General features: G+C 38.4%; 1 protein-coding gene across 50 annotated transcripts in view; it reads left to right on the top strand.

The window, feature by feature from the left end:
- The window catches only part of Trip12 (thyroid hormone receptor interactor 12), a 128714-nt gene that overhangs the window by 48494 nt on the left and 62353 nt on the right, over positions 1–17867 (top strand). For 46 of the 50 annotated variants that reach the window (XM_076549440.1, XM_076549447.1, XM_076549445.1 and 43 more), the window contains 3 exons: positions 9667–9772; positions 12913–13049; positions 17354–17437. In XM_076549440.1, the coding sequence (XP_076405555.1) occupies positions 9667–9772; positions 12913–13049; positions 17354–17437 (327 nt within the window). The remainder of the gene's footprint in view (positions 1–9666; positions 9773–12912; positions 13050–17353; positions 17438–17867) is intronic. The other 4 variants (XM_076549466.1, XM_076549457.1, XM_076549443.1 and 1 more) reach the window with 1 other exon arrangement.

Raw genomic sequence — 17867 nt, 5'->3', positions numbered from 1 at the left:
TTAGGAGGTCAGGGAGTTGTTGTTTTTGAGTCCTCTTACAAGATTGGCTAGATAGAGCTGTGGTCTTCCTTGCTTATTGAAAGCCTTAGAGTGGTTGCCGCTAACTTTTTTTTTTTAAACAAATTTGTTTTTGTCTCGTGTTTGTTTGTGGGTACACATGTCATGGAGTACATATGTGGAGGTCAGACGACGTTGCTTTTCTACTTCCACCCTATGGGTCCTGGAGATCGAATTCATGTCCTCACACTCAGAGATGGCAAGCACCTTTACAGGCTGAGCCATCTCACTAGCGTTCTTGTTCAACAACTTCAGCTAATTCTGAATCAGCCGAACTTAATATAGAGCCTGAAGTGTTAACTCTGTTTAGCACTAAATCTATAGCTATGCACACACACATACTTGGGCATGTGCTATGGTGCTTGTGGGGGCCAGAGGATAACTTGGTTCTCTCCTGCTTTGGATTCTGGTGTCTTTAAGTTTGGTAGTGAGCAAGCTCCTTGTTTAACCATATGTACATCATATGATTATTAGAAAGGTGACATTTAAAATTGTATAGATGTGCATTAGGATTTGGAAGTTTAGTAGCTTGAAGTCAAAAGGAAATGAAAGACCTGCTTAAAAAATTGGACATCCCATCCTGCCCAGGTTTTCTTGACATTTGGAAATATTGATGTCACCTCTTATCCCCCCTTCTCACTTGAAATGAAGTAATTGCGTATGGCTTTCTTTGTGGGTCTCTGTTAGATAGCTGTGTAGTTTTCATAGCCCGTGAATTAGATTCTGTTTACCATCATCACAGTGCCTAAGATTCATACTCTCCTTTCCTCTTCTCAATACTTCACTCAAGCTATTCATCTCATTTTGGTTCTTAGGTTCTAAGTTGTTCGGTAATATATTTTAATTTTACTTAGAAATACCATACTAGCCGGGCGGTGGTGGCGCACGCCTTTAATCCCAGCACTCGGGAGGCAGAGCCAGGCGGATCTCTGTGAGTTCGAGGCCAGCCTGGTCTCCAAAGCGAGTTCCAGGAAAGGCGCAAAGCTACACAGAGAAACCCTGTCTCGAAAAACCAAAAAAAAAAAAAAAAAAGAAATACCATACTGTACATCAGTGTTAGTACCAGGTCTTTCACTTTACCAGTGATGTTATTTCTGAGTCCAATGTTTTATGGTCTTACTCTGTACTTGGTGTTACCAGGTTTTTCAGTTTTTTTTTTTTTTTTGGTTTTTCGAGACAGGGTTTCTCTGTGTAGCTTTGGGCCTTTCCTGGGACTCACTTGGTAGTCCAGGCTAGCCTTGAACTCACAGAGGTCCACCTGGCTCTGCCTCCCGAGTGCTGGGATTAAAGGTGTGCGCCACCACCGCCCGGCTTGGTTCTTACTTTTTGAAGTAGTTCCATGGCCAGGTGATGGCATGGCCAGGTGATGGCACATAGTAAGCACTACAGGGCTATGTCTTTAAGCTCTTCTCAAATGTCAGCTTGCTTTCATTTCTTTTAAGACGAGATCTCTTGATGCAAGTAAGGTTGAACTATAGCTCACTTTATAGTCCAAGTTTGAACTTGTGATCCTCCTTGCCTGAGCCTCTTAAGTGCAGAGATTACAGACATGCACCACTATGCCTATTAAGCTTTCTATTCTTATAACATTTAAATTACTTTACATATATGGATGTTTTGCCTGCATTCATGTCTGTTTACCATGCACATGTGTGGTTCCCTTATAGACAGAAGATATCAGATTTCCTGGAACTGGAGTTAAAGTTGTGAACTGCCATTTGGTTACTGGGACTGGAACTAGGGTTGTGTGGAAGAACAACCACTGCTCTTAAGTGATTAGCTATTTCTCAACGCCCCCAGCCAAACCCGCTTAAAGAAATGGTTTCTAGGGCTAGGTATGGTGGTGCACACCTTTCAATCCCAGCAGTCTGGAGGCAGAGGCAGAAGCATGCAGATCTTTGTGAGTTTGAGGCTAGTCAGGACTACATAGTGAGACACTCAATAGGCGGAGGGAGAAAGAAAGAGGTGGGGGTGTGTCAGAAGAAGGAAGCGGAAAGGAGTTTTTATTTGTATATATTAATTTTACAAATTTATGTATATGTATATATACACACACACACACATATATATATAATTTGTATATATACAATTATACAAAAATGGGTTTCATTAAGTCTTTGTATACATGTAATTCAGTCATATCTGTTACCTTACCTTCTTTTGTTTCCTTTTAATATTCAACTTCCCAATTATTCCCCTAGCTTAAATGTTGTATGCTGTGTGTGTGTGTGTGTGTGTGTGTGTGTGTGTGTGTGTGTGTGTGTGTGTACACACGTACCCAGTAAATTTCATTAGGGCTACTTACAGAAACATAGGGTGAAGGATGATTTCTAGGACATTTAGCTAACAGCTTATGCAGTTTAAGAAAATGTCTTTACCTTTATCATCAATTTCTTTATGTATAATTCTTCAGGGAGGAGTGGGGTCTATGAGCCTTTTCTCTTTCCAGGACAGATTTTAAAGAGCCTAGTTGAGCAACTCTTGTGAAGGTAGTCACAGCTATTGCTGTGTGTTCACGATTACAACAAAATGTCATATCTGGAGGTAGCATTTCACCCCATTTCCTTCTTCCCCTGTCTCTGAAAAAAGTTTTTTTTGTTTTTTTGTTTTTTTTTAAATAAAATTACATTTATTTGTGTGTGTGTGAGGATGATGGTACACAGGTACCATTTAGTGTATGTTGAAGTCAAGCAGACAACTTGTATGAGTCAGTTGTTTTCCTGTCAGTTTCAGGGATCAAACTTGGGTCCCAGGCTGAACTATCTTTACCTTTTACCTGTTGAGTCATCTCTCAGTCCCTTATGCCATTCTGTGTGTGTGTGTGTGTGTGTGTGTGTGTGTGTGTGTCTGTCTGTCTGTCTGTCTGTCTGTCTGTCTGTCTGAGGTGAAAGAGAATGAGAATAGGAAATATGCTTATCATGGCACATATGTGGAGGGCAGAGTTAGTGAGTCAGTTCTTTCCTTCCACTTTGGATTATAGGGATTAAACTCTGATGTTTGTGTGAAACCTGAGCCATTTCTCCTATTAAGTCTTCCATCCTCTGCAGTGTTCCTTGCCCTGTGTAGGGCATAATACAGATGTCCCATTAAAGCATTCAGCACTCTTTCTTTCTTAGTACTTTAATCAGTCTATGCAGTTACCACTGACCAGGGCAAAGATGCTTATCTCACCAAATAGAAGCACTAATCGATGAGCATAGCTATTTAGAAGGGAATATGATGAGCATACCATGTCTATTTAGTAAAAAAGCAGCAACAGGGGTTAGGGATTTAGCTCAGTGGTAGAGGGCTGGAAGGCCCTAGGTTTGGTCCTCAGCTCCAGGTTTAAAGAAAAAAAAAGAGTAACAACAGCTTTCCCATTAGAGCTTATACCACCCCTCACAAACCAGTAACTCCATGGATTTACAGTAATAAATGTGACTTCTGTCCTGTGGAATGATCATCAAATCTGGTCATAAAGCAGTTGGTTGCTTTTTTCGCACACTTGCCATTTTTGTGCCATTATTGTGTCAACTGGCTCATCTTGACATAAGATCCACAGCTGAGTGACAGCTCTTCCAATAATCTTGAATACTTACTTACCACTAGCACTATGAGGGCTAGGCAGTAAAGAGGAATTTTCAACCTCAGTGCCAGCTTGATTTTTCTGTATTCTGTCACCTAGGTGTATGGCAACTTCAGCAATAGGGCTTTATCAGCTGATTCTTGAATTGTCTATATTGTTTGGGAAATTTCATGGGACTTCTTTACCATTGTGTGTAGGGAGATAACCCAAACTTGTTTTAAAGGATTTTCCTAGAACTATCATTGAAAAAAACACCAAGAGTCTGTCAGTTCCTTGGAACATGAGCAAACGAACTATTCTATTAAACATGCTTACATGATCAGAAACTTGATGTAGTGTTCATTATATAATGTCACTCTCTCAGTCAGCCCATTGCTTTCCCAGTCTCACTGCTACTTCCACCCTTTTTCTAATTTCTTTTTCTTTTTTCTTTTTATTTTTTTTTGATTTTTTGAGACAGGGTTTCTCTGTGTAATAATCCTGGCTGTCCTGGCCTAGAACTCAGTGCTGGGATTAAAGGCTTCAGCCACATTGCCTTTTTTTTTAAATTATTAAATAAGTGAAAAAACAGTTTCAAATCAAAATAGTTGCCAATATTTACTGTGCCTGTGCTTGTCTTGGGTCATCTCATTTGTCCATCAGTTTTCTATGACAAGATGTTTTCTTTCAACTTTAACATGGAGTGAGAATGATTGACAAAGAGATTTGTGGTAAGGGACATTTTGTAAAATGTTTTGTAGAAACACTAGTAAATTTTTAGCTGCTTTGTGGAGAACTTTTCTTTGATCAAGTATTTAAGGAAATTCAAGGTATGCATTATAGCTATAGTCGTTCAGTAACTTGTTTGACAAACTTTTTTTGCTACTCTTTTGAGAAATGAGTCTTAATGTGTGGCTCAGGCAACTGAGAAACTCATTATATATTGAGGATGAACTGCAATATCTGATCCTTCCTCCAGCCTCAGCCTCCCAAGTGCTAGAATTAACACACTATGTGTTGCAGATTTATTTTATCAATTGCAATTTCCTTAGGAAGCAGCAGTGGTTCATAGAGACCACTTTGGAAATGATACAATTCATTAATTCTGGATAGTTGTATAGGAAGACCTTTTCTAGTTTATTTCTTCAAGTCTCACAGGCGGATGAACAAATTCTTTTCCGGGTACTAGCATGTCAGAAGACAAGGGAAATTTCTGGCTTGCTGGTATCATGGCAGGGAGTGAAGGCTGCAGGAGAATGAAGCAACTGGTAAAATTGTGTCTACGAAACAATAAGTATAGGTGCTTAGCTGTCTCCTTTTCATGCAGTTAGTAACTCAAGCCCAAGGAATGGTGCCATTCAAATTTAGGGTGGGCCTTACTAACCTTAGACAGACAGGTTTGTAGTTGGTTTTTTCTGTTTCTTTTCTTTTCTTTTTTTTTTTTTTTTTTTAACTTTTTGGGGGCCTGTCACCCATCCCAAATAAATACACGGAAACTTATTCATACTTAAGAATGACTGGCTTTAGCTTGGCTTGTTTCTAGCCAGCTTTTCTAACTTAAAGTATCCCATTTCTATGTTTTTTTTCCTCTGGGCTTTCTCTGTTCTACATACCTTGCTTTCCTTCTTACTCTGTGGCTGACTGTTTGTCTGGGTGGCTGGCCCCTGGGTGCCTCTCTCTTCTTTTCTGGAGCCTATTCATTTTCTCTGCCTGTTAGCCCCACCTATTTCTCTCTCCTGCCTAGCTATTGGCTGTTTAGTTCTTTATTAGACAAACTAACACAGCTTTACAGAGTAACAAATGCAACATAAAAGAAATGCATTGATGGTGCATGCCTTTAATCCCAGCACTCAGGAGGCAGAGGCAGGTGGATCTCTGTGAGTTCAAAGCCAGCCTGGGCTACTGAGTTTGTTCCAGGAAAGGCGTAAAGCTATAGGGAGAAACCCTGTCTCAAAAAATAAAAAAGAAAAAGAAAAAAATACAAGAAAAGAAATCAACACATCTTTGCATCATTAAACAAACATTTCACAGTATAAACATGTGCTTCATCATACTGAAGACAGGAGACCTCCAAATGGTTGTTCTTTGTGCCCGGTTCAGTTGTGCCACTGTCTCAGCTTAGGGCATGTTTCAGTCATTCAGCTTTTCCTATTTTGGAGGTTTTCCTATAGCTGGCCTCATGCTCATAGTTATCATGCCTCAGCCTCCTCAGAGCTGGGATTATAGATGCATATAACCATAGCCAACTATTTTCTCAGATTTTAAATGTTTGTATCTTGACCATTTTGCTTTTATTTTTCAATACTATAACTACCTGTATCTCTTAGTAACTTGCTCAAGTACTGTCACTTAGAAAGTTGCATTTGTTTTGATTCTTTGTTCGGTTGACCAAGAGTCCTTGTTTCACTGGACTTTCACTGGACTTTGAGCCTAAAAGTCAGTATTGCCCCAGAAAAACCAGGACAGTTATTAGTTGATAGTTGCCTGGCCCTTCTTTATTTTCTTTCTTGATTTCCTGTGTGTGTTTGGGGGAGGGGGTGGCGGGGGGGAGAGGTGGGTAGAAGGATTTCCTCTTATGATCCTGACCTTTTTGTCTTTGGATTTTTTTTTTTTTTTCATTCTCTTCTGGTAAATTTCAGTTTCATCTTCTAACCTATTACTGGGTTTTTGTGTGTTTTTTTTTTTTTTTTCACCCTAGCCTGCACACTTGCTATCTTATTTTCAAGAGATTGTTGTGTTATGATTCATTTTTTTCCCTATATAGACTCTTGTATTTGGATTAATGACATTTGTTTTTTGACTACAGTATTTTTCCATGCTTGAATATTATCTTTTCTAACTTAAGTATATGTATGTTTGCTAGTGTTTGATAGGTTTTGTTTGAAACTGGCAACTTTTCTTCAGTGGCTGGTGGTTGTGATTGTCTCCTCATAGTCAGGTGGAAGATAAGAGCAGAAATCTAATTTTTAAGCTGTTAGTTAGTTTGACTGAGATTTACTGCCTAATGATTGGTTGGACTATTCTGTAATGAAACCTCATCTGCTACTATTTTTAGCTTACCTTTTTTTAGGCTGATAAATTTCCCCAGGGAAGACTTAAACTCCTCTCTGAAAGTGAAGGTGTGTCAAATTTCTGAGGAACTTGAACCAAGAAGAGTTCTGGGGTTTGGGGTGGGAATATGACATATTTATTTCTTGACTGGTGGTTTAAATCAAGGATTTCTGTTATTTACATGTTATAAAATATAACATTATTGTGTTTCCTGGGTCCAGAAAGTTACCCACCTTCACAATTGGAAATATGCAGGAGATGTGTAAATTGGGTAGCTTCATAAACTTCCCATCATTCAATCTTTGGGTGTTTTTTTCTTTTTAAGTTTCTTTTTTTTATTTCTTTTCTCTTACCAGGCTGGCCTCAAAACTCCACACAACTCCCACAACTGGCCAATCTTTGGTTTTAATCCCAAATTGCCCCAGGGGTTCTTGACACCACCAGTTCCTGAGTCTTCAGTGTCTCAGTGCAGACTCAGTTCTAATTGGTTATCTCAGTTTTCTGCCTTTAGCATTTAGGACTGCAGTGCTTAATATGTTTGCTTTTCACTTGGAAAACTGAGTTGTGATTGAAGATCTTTCATTCTTACCACCTTTGTAGAATTATGTGTCAGGTTTTTTTTAGTCTTTTTTTTTTTTTTTTTTTAATCCAGACTTTTTTTGTGTGTGTGTGTGTGCATGTGTAAATACTTTCCTGTTTTTCATGACACTCGGTATTTCTTTGGGGGGGAGGTGAGACAGGGTTTCTCTGTGTAACAGCTCTGACTGTCTTGGAACTCACTTTGTAGACTTGGCTGACCTGGAACTCAGAGATCCACCTACTTCTGCCTCCCAAGTGCTGGTATTAACCACCATTGCCCAGCAGGCATTTCTTTTTTCTGTTACTATTTATCACTTATCACTATCATGTTATATAGAAAGACATACACATCTTAACATGACATTACTAATGTTCTTTCTTTTTTTTTTTTAAAGAACACAGCGATGTTCTTTTTTTTTTTTAAAGATTTATTTATTATGTGTACAGTGTTCTGCCTGCATGTACAACTGCACACCAGAAGAGTGTACCAGATCTCATTATCGATTGTTGTGAGCTACCACCATGTGTATAGCCCTGGCTGTCCTGGGTCTCACTCTGTAGACCAGGCTATACTTAAACTCAAGAGATCTGCCTTCCTCTGCCTCCCAGGTGATAGACTAAAGGCATACACCACCTCCTGGCTCTTAAATGATTTTCATTATAAGTGAAAGTTGTTTTGCTATTTTTCCTGTGTGTATATTGTATATTTATCTCCCTTGATTTTGAGTTCTTTTGGTTTCTTGAGACAGTTTCATGTAACTCTCACACTGGATTTGAAATTACTGTGTAGCTCAGGTAACTTCTTTCTGAGATAGAGCCTCATTCAGTACAGGCTAATCTTAGCATGTTCCACAAGTGACTGGATTTTTTTAAATGTTGACTAGATATGTTGTCAGGTCTGTTGCTGTGTACATAGAGTCTAATTTTGTTTCTGATTATGTAAAGATAATCTCTACTTTCTTTCATGAGCAGCAATTTTAACTTAATAGAAAAGGTGGAGACAACTAATATACTATTTTTAAAAATGTATCTGTATGTTTGAGTGTATGGAAGTGCACAAGGCATGTGTGAGCATGATCCTGTGGAGGCTAGAAGAAGGCTTCCCTGGAATTGGAGATAAGTTGGTTGCCATCTGTTTGTGAGTGCTGGGAACTGAATCTGGATTGCTGAGTTAGACCTCTAGTCCCCTAAATATCTCTCCCAGTCCCCTGATTGGTGCTTTAAGAACTCAAGTGTAGCCAGGCATGGTAGTGGTAGTGCATTTTAATCTTAGCACAGGGAGACAAGGCAAGTATCAGATCAGCTGGGGCTACATCATGAGATTCTTTCTTTGCGCCCCCCCCCCCAGCGAATTTTCACCTTAAAAGGATATATCCAAAACTTAAAACTTAATGCAAAATAGAAATAATAATTGTTCCCTGATAAAGCTCACTTTCATTTAAGTTGGTGCAGTAGTATTCAGAGAACTTTGGACTTGTTGACTTTGGAGTCTTTTCACTATTGAAGTTTTTGGTTAAATAGAGCCTCCTACCCAGTATACTATCATATATTGTATCATTGTTTATAGTGAAGAGAGGGGGTGGGTGGGTAGATGCTGTCATTGCCTCTTCATTTAAAATAAAATCTTGCCAGGCGGTGGTGTCTGCACTCCTTTAATCCCAGCATTCTGGAGGCAGAGGCATGCGGATCTCTGTGAGTTTGAGGCCAGCCTGGGCTACAGAGTTAGTTCCAGGACAGGCTCCGAGCTACACAGAGAAACCCTGTCTTGAAAAACAAAACAAAACAAAAATAATAAGTAAAATCTTGGTTATTAGAACTTTACTACTACCCACTATAAAGGCATTAGATAACTTTCAGAATAATTGCAAAATGTGCTGGGTTGATTTCTTCCCAATTATGTTCTAAAAATTGGTCATTCCATTAATCTTTAGCTCCATGTTCATGGCATAAATGAAATACTGTCTTGAGTTCTCTGTGTTCTTTTTGATTAGCCTTGTGTAAAGTAGCAAAAAATGTATTAAGGGGTAAAGTAAATGAGATTGAAAAATTCTCTCTCTCTCTTTTTTGTTGTTGTTGCTTTTTTTTTGAGACTAGGTTTCTCTGTGTAACAGTCTAGCTATCCTGGAACTAGCTCTGTATAGTCCAGGCTGGCTTTGAATTCACTGAGATCCACCTGCCTCTGCCTCCAGAGTGCCAGGATTAAAGGTGTTCACCGCCACTACCACCAACATTCAGAGAAATTGAATTCTTGAAGTACAGAGTATATACCAGGGAAATCTCAGAAGCTGGAGGGTAGAGGACCTGGGAAAGACAGGACTGCTACTGTGAGGTTTGGGTTGAGTGATTGGACTTATCCAACCCTTTAAAAAAGCCTACCAGCTGGATACTTCATTCATGATAACTTAGAAATTTCAACTTTTCTATTTCCCATATAGGTTTAAGAAAGTCTACCAAGAAGCGCAGTGAGTCCCCACCTGCTGAGCTCCCCAGTTTGAGGAGGAGCACACGTCAAAAGACCACGGGCTCCTGTGCTAGTACCAGGTAATTAATTTAGTATTTTTGAGTTCTTCTTTTGCTCAAGTGTTTCAACTTTTATCAAAATCTTTATGTACATCTTAATATTACCAAATAATTTTCCTTCCCCTCTTTGCCCTGCCTCCTCCCCTTTTCTTCTTATTCCTTTAAACCTCCATTTCCTCTCCCACCTTCTCTACCATTGCTATGAAAGGATCTCGGTTGTGTGCAAGGTAGCCAGGAATATATTTAATATTTTCTTGCCTCAGTCTCTCAAGTCATGGGATCACAGGGGTGTACTACCACACCCAGCCCAGTAATATATAGCAATGCAATTTACATATTAAATAAAACTAATGGAATAACTTGACATAACTTTATGCACACACACACACACACACACACACACACACACACACACACACACAAAATCACTTTTTTTTCCTAAATAGGTGGGGTGTGTGTGTGTGTGTGTGTGTGTGTGTGTGTGTGTGTGTGTGTGTGTGTGTATGTGTGTGTGTGTATAGCCCTAGCTGTCCTGGTACTTGCTCTATTTGCCAGGCTGGCCTCAAACTCAGAGATTCACCTTCTTCTAGAATGCTGGAATTAATGGCATGTGCCACCATGCCTGGCCAAAAAATAAAGCAACCAACTGCAACAACAAAAAACACTTTTTCTAAATGTATCAGTGCAGCAAACATATTTAGTGATTCTAACCATTCCTGTTGCAGTGGTTGGGCTGAGTAATCCTAGCATTTGGAGGAAGAGGCAAATAGATCTCTTGAGGTAGAAGCCAGATTAGTGTACAGAGCTTGTTCCAGGGCAGCAAGGGCTACAAAGAGAGACCCTATCCCATAACAAAGGAATGAAAAACATCAAAATGAAAGCCCAACTTTCATAATCAGTACCTCAAAGGAGTAACACAGACCATGTTACTTTTTGACACATTTTATACTTTTTCCTCTTTTGCAAAAACATTTTTACAGTTATTAGCAGTATGTAGACATTAGGTTGAGTTGGACTTAGTTTCTCCTCCTGGCACTCTGTTGGCAAAGGTAGGCAGATTAGTTAAAGGCATGACTGTTCTACGTAGTGAGTTCCAGGCCAGCCAAGACTATTCACAAGGTACTTGAACAGTCTGCCAAATAGATTTCTAGTGAATATCTTTTGTACAGATTAGACTTGTTTAAAGAAAGGTGAACTTTCCCTGTGATGTACTTGAACCAAAAAGATGTCTGTTTTAATGGTTGTATCACTAGGTGTGGTGGTATATACCTTGTTTAGAAGGAAGAGGCACTCAGATCTTTGAGTTTGAGGCTAGCTTGTTCTTCACAGAGAAGTCCAGGACAGCCAGGGCTAACCCCACCCTCCACAACAAAACAACAAACAAACAATCAAAAACAACCCCCAGCCTCAATGAGAGAGAGGAGACAGACAATTTTAGGTCTAGGGACTGAACCAGGGTGCTCTGGAAGAGCTGCCAGGATTAACTACTGAGCCATCTCTCTGCCTACCCCATTTTTTTTTGAGACAAGGTCTCACTATGTAGCCCTGACTGGGATTAAAGGTATGTGCTACCATCCTTGCTATTTATTTTGTAGCCAGATATCAACGCTTCCTCTTTTAAATATAGTTCGTTCTAGGAAATGGAGTAAAAAAACCATTAATGGGTCAAGTGATTTTTTAGTCTGCCTTATTTCTGTTCAGACTTAAGTAAGCAGATTTTTGAATGGCATTTGGTTCTTCACTGAGACAGTTCTGATCACTTTCAGTGGTTGATGATGATATAAGAAAAGAATTTTACTTTTTTTTCTTTAAAAATGGAGACTGGTCTTTCAATATATCCCTGGCTGTTCTGGAATTCACCATGCAGACCAGGCTAGCCTCAAACCCAAAGATCTGTCTGCCTCTGCCTCCTGAACTGGGATTAAAGATGTATGCCACCACGCCCAGATAGAATATGCATTTTGTTGTTAATAACCTGAGGATAAAAAACTTGTGTTCCCTGTCCCCCACACACATTTTTTTCATATTGCTTTTAAAATATCTAGAGTTATTATAACTGAGTGCTTTTGAGGTTTCTTAGCAATACCATTGAGGACTTGTGAGAAAATAATTAAGTTCTGCAGAGCTTTAGTTCCATTTTGGGATAAGTTTTCAACTTTTTTTAAAAGAATTTATTTATTGATATGTAAAGGTGCTTTAAGGGGGCCAAAGCTAAAGGATCCTCTGGAGCTGGAGTTTTAGGCAGTTGTGAGCCACGTAGATCCTGGGAGCTCAGAATTGATCTCTGATCTAGAAGAGTTATATGCTCTCTTAACTGTGCAGTTCCCCCTGCCCCTTTTAGTCTTAAAGAGTTATAGTCTTAATTTGCTGTATGTGAAGTCAGATAATTTAGTGTTAATATACTTTTCTTTTCTTTCATTGCACCCTTTTGGTACCCATGGCCATATGATCAGTGCATGTACAATTACTTTAGTATATATGGTCATGTTATGCACAAGCCATCTAGCATACTTGAATTAAACAGTCTTGGTCCACAACCTTTTATGAATTGTTAGGGTTTTTCTTAAGTTTTATGCTTTGGTGACTTAATGAGCTTGTGGGCTTCTTTCAGAGAAACAGTATTTGAGGGTAGCAACTTGTTACATACAGAGTGTTTAGCCTAGAATATTGTGAAAATTACATGTTGGATGAATTTGAATCTCATTTGCAGCTTGGTAATAAGTTAGGTTTGAATGAGTTCTTTACTTTTGAAGGAAAGATTAGTTAAATCCACTCCGGTTTTGAGAGTTTTTACTAAACAAACAAAAACCAAGTACCCGGGTAATTAAGAGCTTCATTTTCTTTGTGTTCCTAGACACTACTAGGTTGCAGTAATTTTTTCCCCCTTTCAGGAGGATCTACTTTTCCATGTAGCTGGAAGTGGTTAACGATCATGTCTGTAAAGATGACAACAGCTCCCAGTAACACAAAAGCTTGTACTGTGTGAGCTATAGATTGGAAGAATTTCAGATATACAAAGTCTTAGTGATTTTCTGTAACAGTTTTTATTTAAAAGGGAGAAGAAACTGGCTTTGTGCTGTATGAATTTGAGCTTTGTGTTGTCTATACATTGCTCCTCCTGCCTTGGTAATGCTCACTCTGATGACATTTCTCTATTGCAGTCGGCGAGGCTCTGGCCTGGGCAAGAGAGGAGCAGCTGAGGCCCGGCGGCAAGAGAAAATGGCAGACCCTGAAAGCAACCAGGAGACAGTAAATTCCTCAGCTGCCCGGACAGATGAAGCTCCCCAAGGAGCCGCAGGTAGACTGGCACTACTTAGTTCTAAGACACTTTCTTTTGTCTTACAAATTTATTTTTGGATGAATTTTCTTGTTTCCAAGTAAGGTTAAAAAAAGGGAGGGAATAGAATTATCATAGATGTTAAAATGAAATACCTTTTTTGCCCCTTATTTTGTTTTACAGCATAGATTGGGTGTTTTTGATTAGTGGGTTCGTTGCTATAATTTTAATTATCATCCAGTCCATATATTTACTAATTACATTCAGAGGGCTTCATAGGAAGGTGTAAATTTTCCATTTAAGGTTTTTATATATTGACCAATGTGTATGAGTTGACTAACAATTGTTTTAGTGAATTTAAATTCAAATAAAAATGTAAGGATGTACTTAAATTGCTTTGTAAGCATATGAATCTTAGCATTTTGTAAGCCCTAAAAATTTACTTTGTTGTGAATCTACTTTAATAATAGTATTTAGATTTTTATGGGCTTTTAATTTTTTTTCTTGATAATCTTTGGATGGCAAACATTAAAAAAGACATTTTGTTCTTCCTTTTAACTTTTAAGTATTTGTTACCATTACCAGAATTGTGACAAGTGAATTTTAAAATCTAGTGTGAAATTACTCAAAACAAATATACTGTAATTCTTCATTATGAATGTGTATGTATTTCTATAATCATGCTATATCAAATTTAGTTGCAAAGCATATATGAACTTTTGAACAAATCTCTATTATGTAGTGTGATTTTAATATTAGAACATACAATAGTTTTCTCTTATGCCTGTGGTTGGTCATTAATCATTTTGCTGGAAAGGCCTGGTTACCCATGATTACTGTATTCTGCTTAGCTAGGTTTATTTTGAAGTCCTTACTGTATCCAAATTTTTAAGAAAAATTATAGACCTTGGGTGCCGGGCGGTGGTGGCGTACGCCTTTAATCCCAGCACTCAGGAGGCAGAGCCAGGTGAATCTCTGTGAGTTCGAGGTCACCCTGGCCTACCAAGTGAGTTCCAGAAAAGGTGCAAAGCTACACAGAGAAACCCTGTCTCAAAAAACCCAAAAAAAAAAAAAAAAAAAAAAAAAAAAAAAAAAAAATATAGACCTTGGATTTGTTCTCTTCTATTGAGAATTACATTTTAAAAATCACCTCCTGTTTTTCTTAATAGTTAATTGGTAAATTTCTGGAAGAATATAAGCTTTTTTCATTTTCAGGCTCATTCAGGCTATTGATAATACACAGCTTCTACTTGCCAGTGTTGAACATCACTTCCTAGACTTCCATTATTTATTTCAAGTGAGAATATTTGAAGTATAAGGCCAGTCCTCAGATGAGTAACAGAAATAATTATAACTGCAGTGTCTGTTCACTCTGCAGATGTGGCTTTAAACATTCTCCATATATTCCCATTGAATATTCAAAACAACCTGCTGAGGTGTGAGTTCTGTTACTGCCATTTTATAAATGAGGGAAAACTGAGGCACATTGGTTAAGCTTTCCCAGAGTTCTAAGCTAAGATGCTTGACGCTTCAATCCAGGTCATAGAAACCGAGTGCACACATTACAAGTGTGTTTTCTCCCTAGGGGTTCGAAGAGTTTAATTCATACAAATAAATTTCAAGGTTAGAAAGGAGAAGGACCAGTGGATTTGGTCTTTGATACATTATCTAAGAAGATAAATGCTCGAAGGGAATATAGGGAATAGTATGTTTTATTGACATTCACGTTTGAAATCAGTGTGATAGAGCTCCTCCCTCCCTCCCTCCCTCCCTCCCTCCCTCCCTCTCTCTCCCTCTCCCTCTCCCTCCCTCCCTCCCTCCCTCCCTCCCTCCCTCCTCCCCCTCTCTCTCTCCTCTGTCTCTCCAAAAGATACACATAGGTGTTGACTGTTATTCAAGGAACATTGAGTTTAGTAAGCTTTGGGGGTGAATAGCAGAAATTCCTCTGTTGGCTTGTGGCAAAGTACTTGTGAGAAAATGTATTTTATTTTCTCTATGTGTAAAATACAAAGCAAAATTAGCATAGAGGACACATCTGTGGTGTTTTCAAGTACTTTTTGATGTTTTTCTCTTGAAGAGTGGTTCTGTAGTTGGTAGACTTCTTTCAGAATAGTGAAATGGCAAGGAAAAATAGATAATGTTCTGGCATTCACTTTTTAATATCAAGACTTCATAATTCATAACTACAAGAAATGATCAGGGTTATGTCCTAGAAAGCAACTATTTTCGTTGTTTTAAAAAGACAGGGTCTCTACCTGGCTCTCTGCTAGTGTCTAGTTGTTATTTTCCTCTGTTCTGTCATTGTTGTCTTAAGACAGGAAAACTCCCTCCTTCACCAAATAGTGGGGTTGGGTGTTATCTATTGTGGTGCTTTTGGTTTTATTTAGTTTTGAAATTAAAAGTATATAAATATAATGATAACAGTCATATAAACAAAAAAAGATAGGTTCTCACTATGGAGCTCTGGCTGGCCTGGTAGTCACTGTGGCTTCCAACTCACAGAGCTCACCTTGTTTCCCCTCCTATGTGCCGGGATTAAAGGTATAAGCTGCCATACCCAGCACCCAGTTTCTTTTCTTTCCTTTTTTCTGTTTTGATTTTTTTGAGATAGGCTTTCTCTTTTGAACGGCCCTAGCTATCCTGGAACTTGACCAGGCTGGCCTCTGCTTCTTGAGTGCTGGAATTAAAGGCCTGCACCAACACCACTTGGGAAGCACCCAGTTTTTCTCTCCCTCTTTTGTTTAGTACTACAAATTTTGTTAGGACTGTTTTACCCTGTGATGGAGACTACAGTAAAAAAAAAAAGCTGCTTTTTGTCTTACTACAAAGTTTTATGACATACAAATCTTCCTATTGCTTCCTTTACTTACCCATGACACTTAGCAGTTTCTGGCAAATAAAAATCCTTCTGTAAGCCTTATATTCTAATGTTGAATTGTTTATAAAATGATTGTCTCTGCTGATAGTCATATTTTTATATTTGACTATAGAGGCAGATATGGTATGTCCTGTGAATAAAGTTTTTGGGTTTGACTAATGAATTTTTGAGTTGACAGCTGTTAACATTTCACCAAACAGCTATCTATTTTTAATTAAGTTAGCTTAAAGGCGAGACTAGCCTGAACATGTAATTTTGTAAAACAGTATGTAAAGGGAACTTAACATCATTGGACAACTGTGTCAGACTTGGAAAGAGCTGCCAAAGGCTGGGGAGGGACTCAGTGTCTAAGCTTTTGCTGCAAAAGTGGAAAAGTATGAATTGAGATCCCTAGTACCTCTATAAAAAGCTGGGCTTGGCTCTCTTCTTATCACTTATATTATCAAATAACGAAAGGTTTGGATTAGGCCTTCGGGCCACTCTTTGTTAGCTTTTGTTCTAATCTGTATTTAATAATTAAAGAATCCATTGAAGTTTGAAGTTAAAGAATATAATATGTATAGAAATATTTTCTAAAAATGTAGAATTGGTTGGTGACTGGCACATTGGCATCTTTTACTTTTAAATAAGATCTCGTGTGTGTGGGGGGGGGGGAGGGGGGAGAGGGAGGGAGAGAGGGAGAGACCCCTATGCTGGTGATGCACTTGCCACCATGTCCTGCTCTGAAGAACTCTCAAAATTTGTCAAGCATAAACCTGTCTTCTTGAATGGCATTCTGTCATTATCCAATAAGCAGGCTTGATGATATTTTTAATGATGTTGTCATGTGTAGATCAAATGCTGTGTAGGTTTCAGCATGCACTTAGTGATTTATTGGACTACTAGTTCCTCTAAGAATAGTATTTCTCCTTTGGTCAGATTCATAATATCTGCTGCTTTAACTTAAACTGGCTTTGTTTTTGACTTGGTTCATACATGTTTTGTAGTAGAATCCTTCTACTTCTTCGTTCTACTTTAATTTTTGACTTCTTAGCTTCCCTCTCTTTTATAGCAATTCTTTGCACTTATGTGTTAATTGTAATATATATCTTCAGTATTTCATCCTAAAAAGATGAGTATGTATAATCTTTTCATACTATTGCAATTAGAGAAAGCAGATAAATGGTTATTTACATTTCTGAAATGTCATTTAGAGTCTGACTTGATTGAGTGGCTGAGGAATCTGGGAGAAAGCTCTTTCAAGAGCTTGAAGGTTACAGAGCTTATGCTTATGTTTTTATAAAGTAGCTGAGCTCTCCTTTTTCATGGAAGAGAGTGTAGAAGGTCTGAGTGTGTAGGATGACACATTTAATTTATTATAGTCTGTAAGCTTTGGTTTTCTTTAAGGTAAGCCAGACATACAAGATTAAATGCTCCTCCTAATCCTTACCTTCCCCCTCTCCCCAAGCCTCTAGTTCTGTTGCAGGGGCTGTTGGCATGACCACCTCTGGGGAGAGTGAATCGGATGATTCTGAGATGGGACGATTACAAGGTAAAGACAGCTATTGAGTTTGCAAGAAATGATTACCGCAGGCTGCAGATCCTCCTATTCTTGACTTGAACTCAGTTCATATATATTCACTTGAACATTGTCTAGCAATTCTAGGTATACATGCACCTCTGGGAAACAAATTGTGCTTAATGACAACATGATGCTTTGGTTTCAGAGATGACCTGTCTGCGTCTTCATTTTTACTGTTTAACCAAGCAAAGCCTCATATTTTTTCAAAAAAAATTCTTCACATGATTACATGTGTAATTGGCTTTAGTAATAACTTACGAAGCACCTCAATATGTTGTTATTCTCTGGTAACTAAAAACATAATAATAAATTAAATAAAAATAAATCTAATAGGGTGAGTTTTCCCCAAGTCCCATGTTCTTTCGTAAACTCTAGTTAGTTTTCTTTATTCTTTTTTTAA

This window comes from Peromyscus maniculatus, chromosome 13, assembly GCF_049852395.1.
Source record: "Peromyscus maniculatus bairdii isolate BWxNUB_F1_BW_parent chromosome 13, HU_Pman_BW_mat_3.1, whole genome shotgun sequence".
Taxonomy (NCBI): Eukaryota; Metazoa; Chordata; class Mammalia; order Rodentia; family Cricetidae; genus Peromyscus; species Peromyscus maniculatus.
The sequence above is the reverse complement of the archived record's forward strand: the minus strand, read 5'-3'. Positions and strand labels throughout refer to the sequence as shown.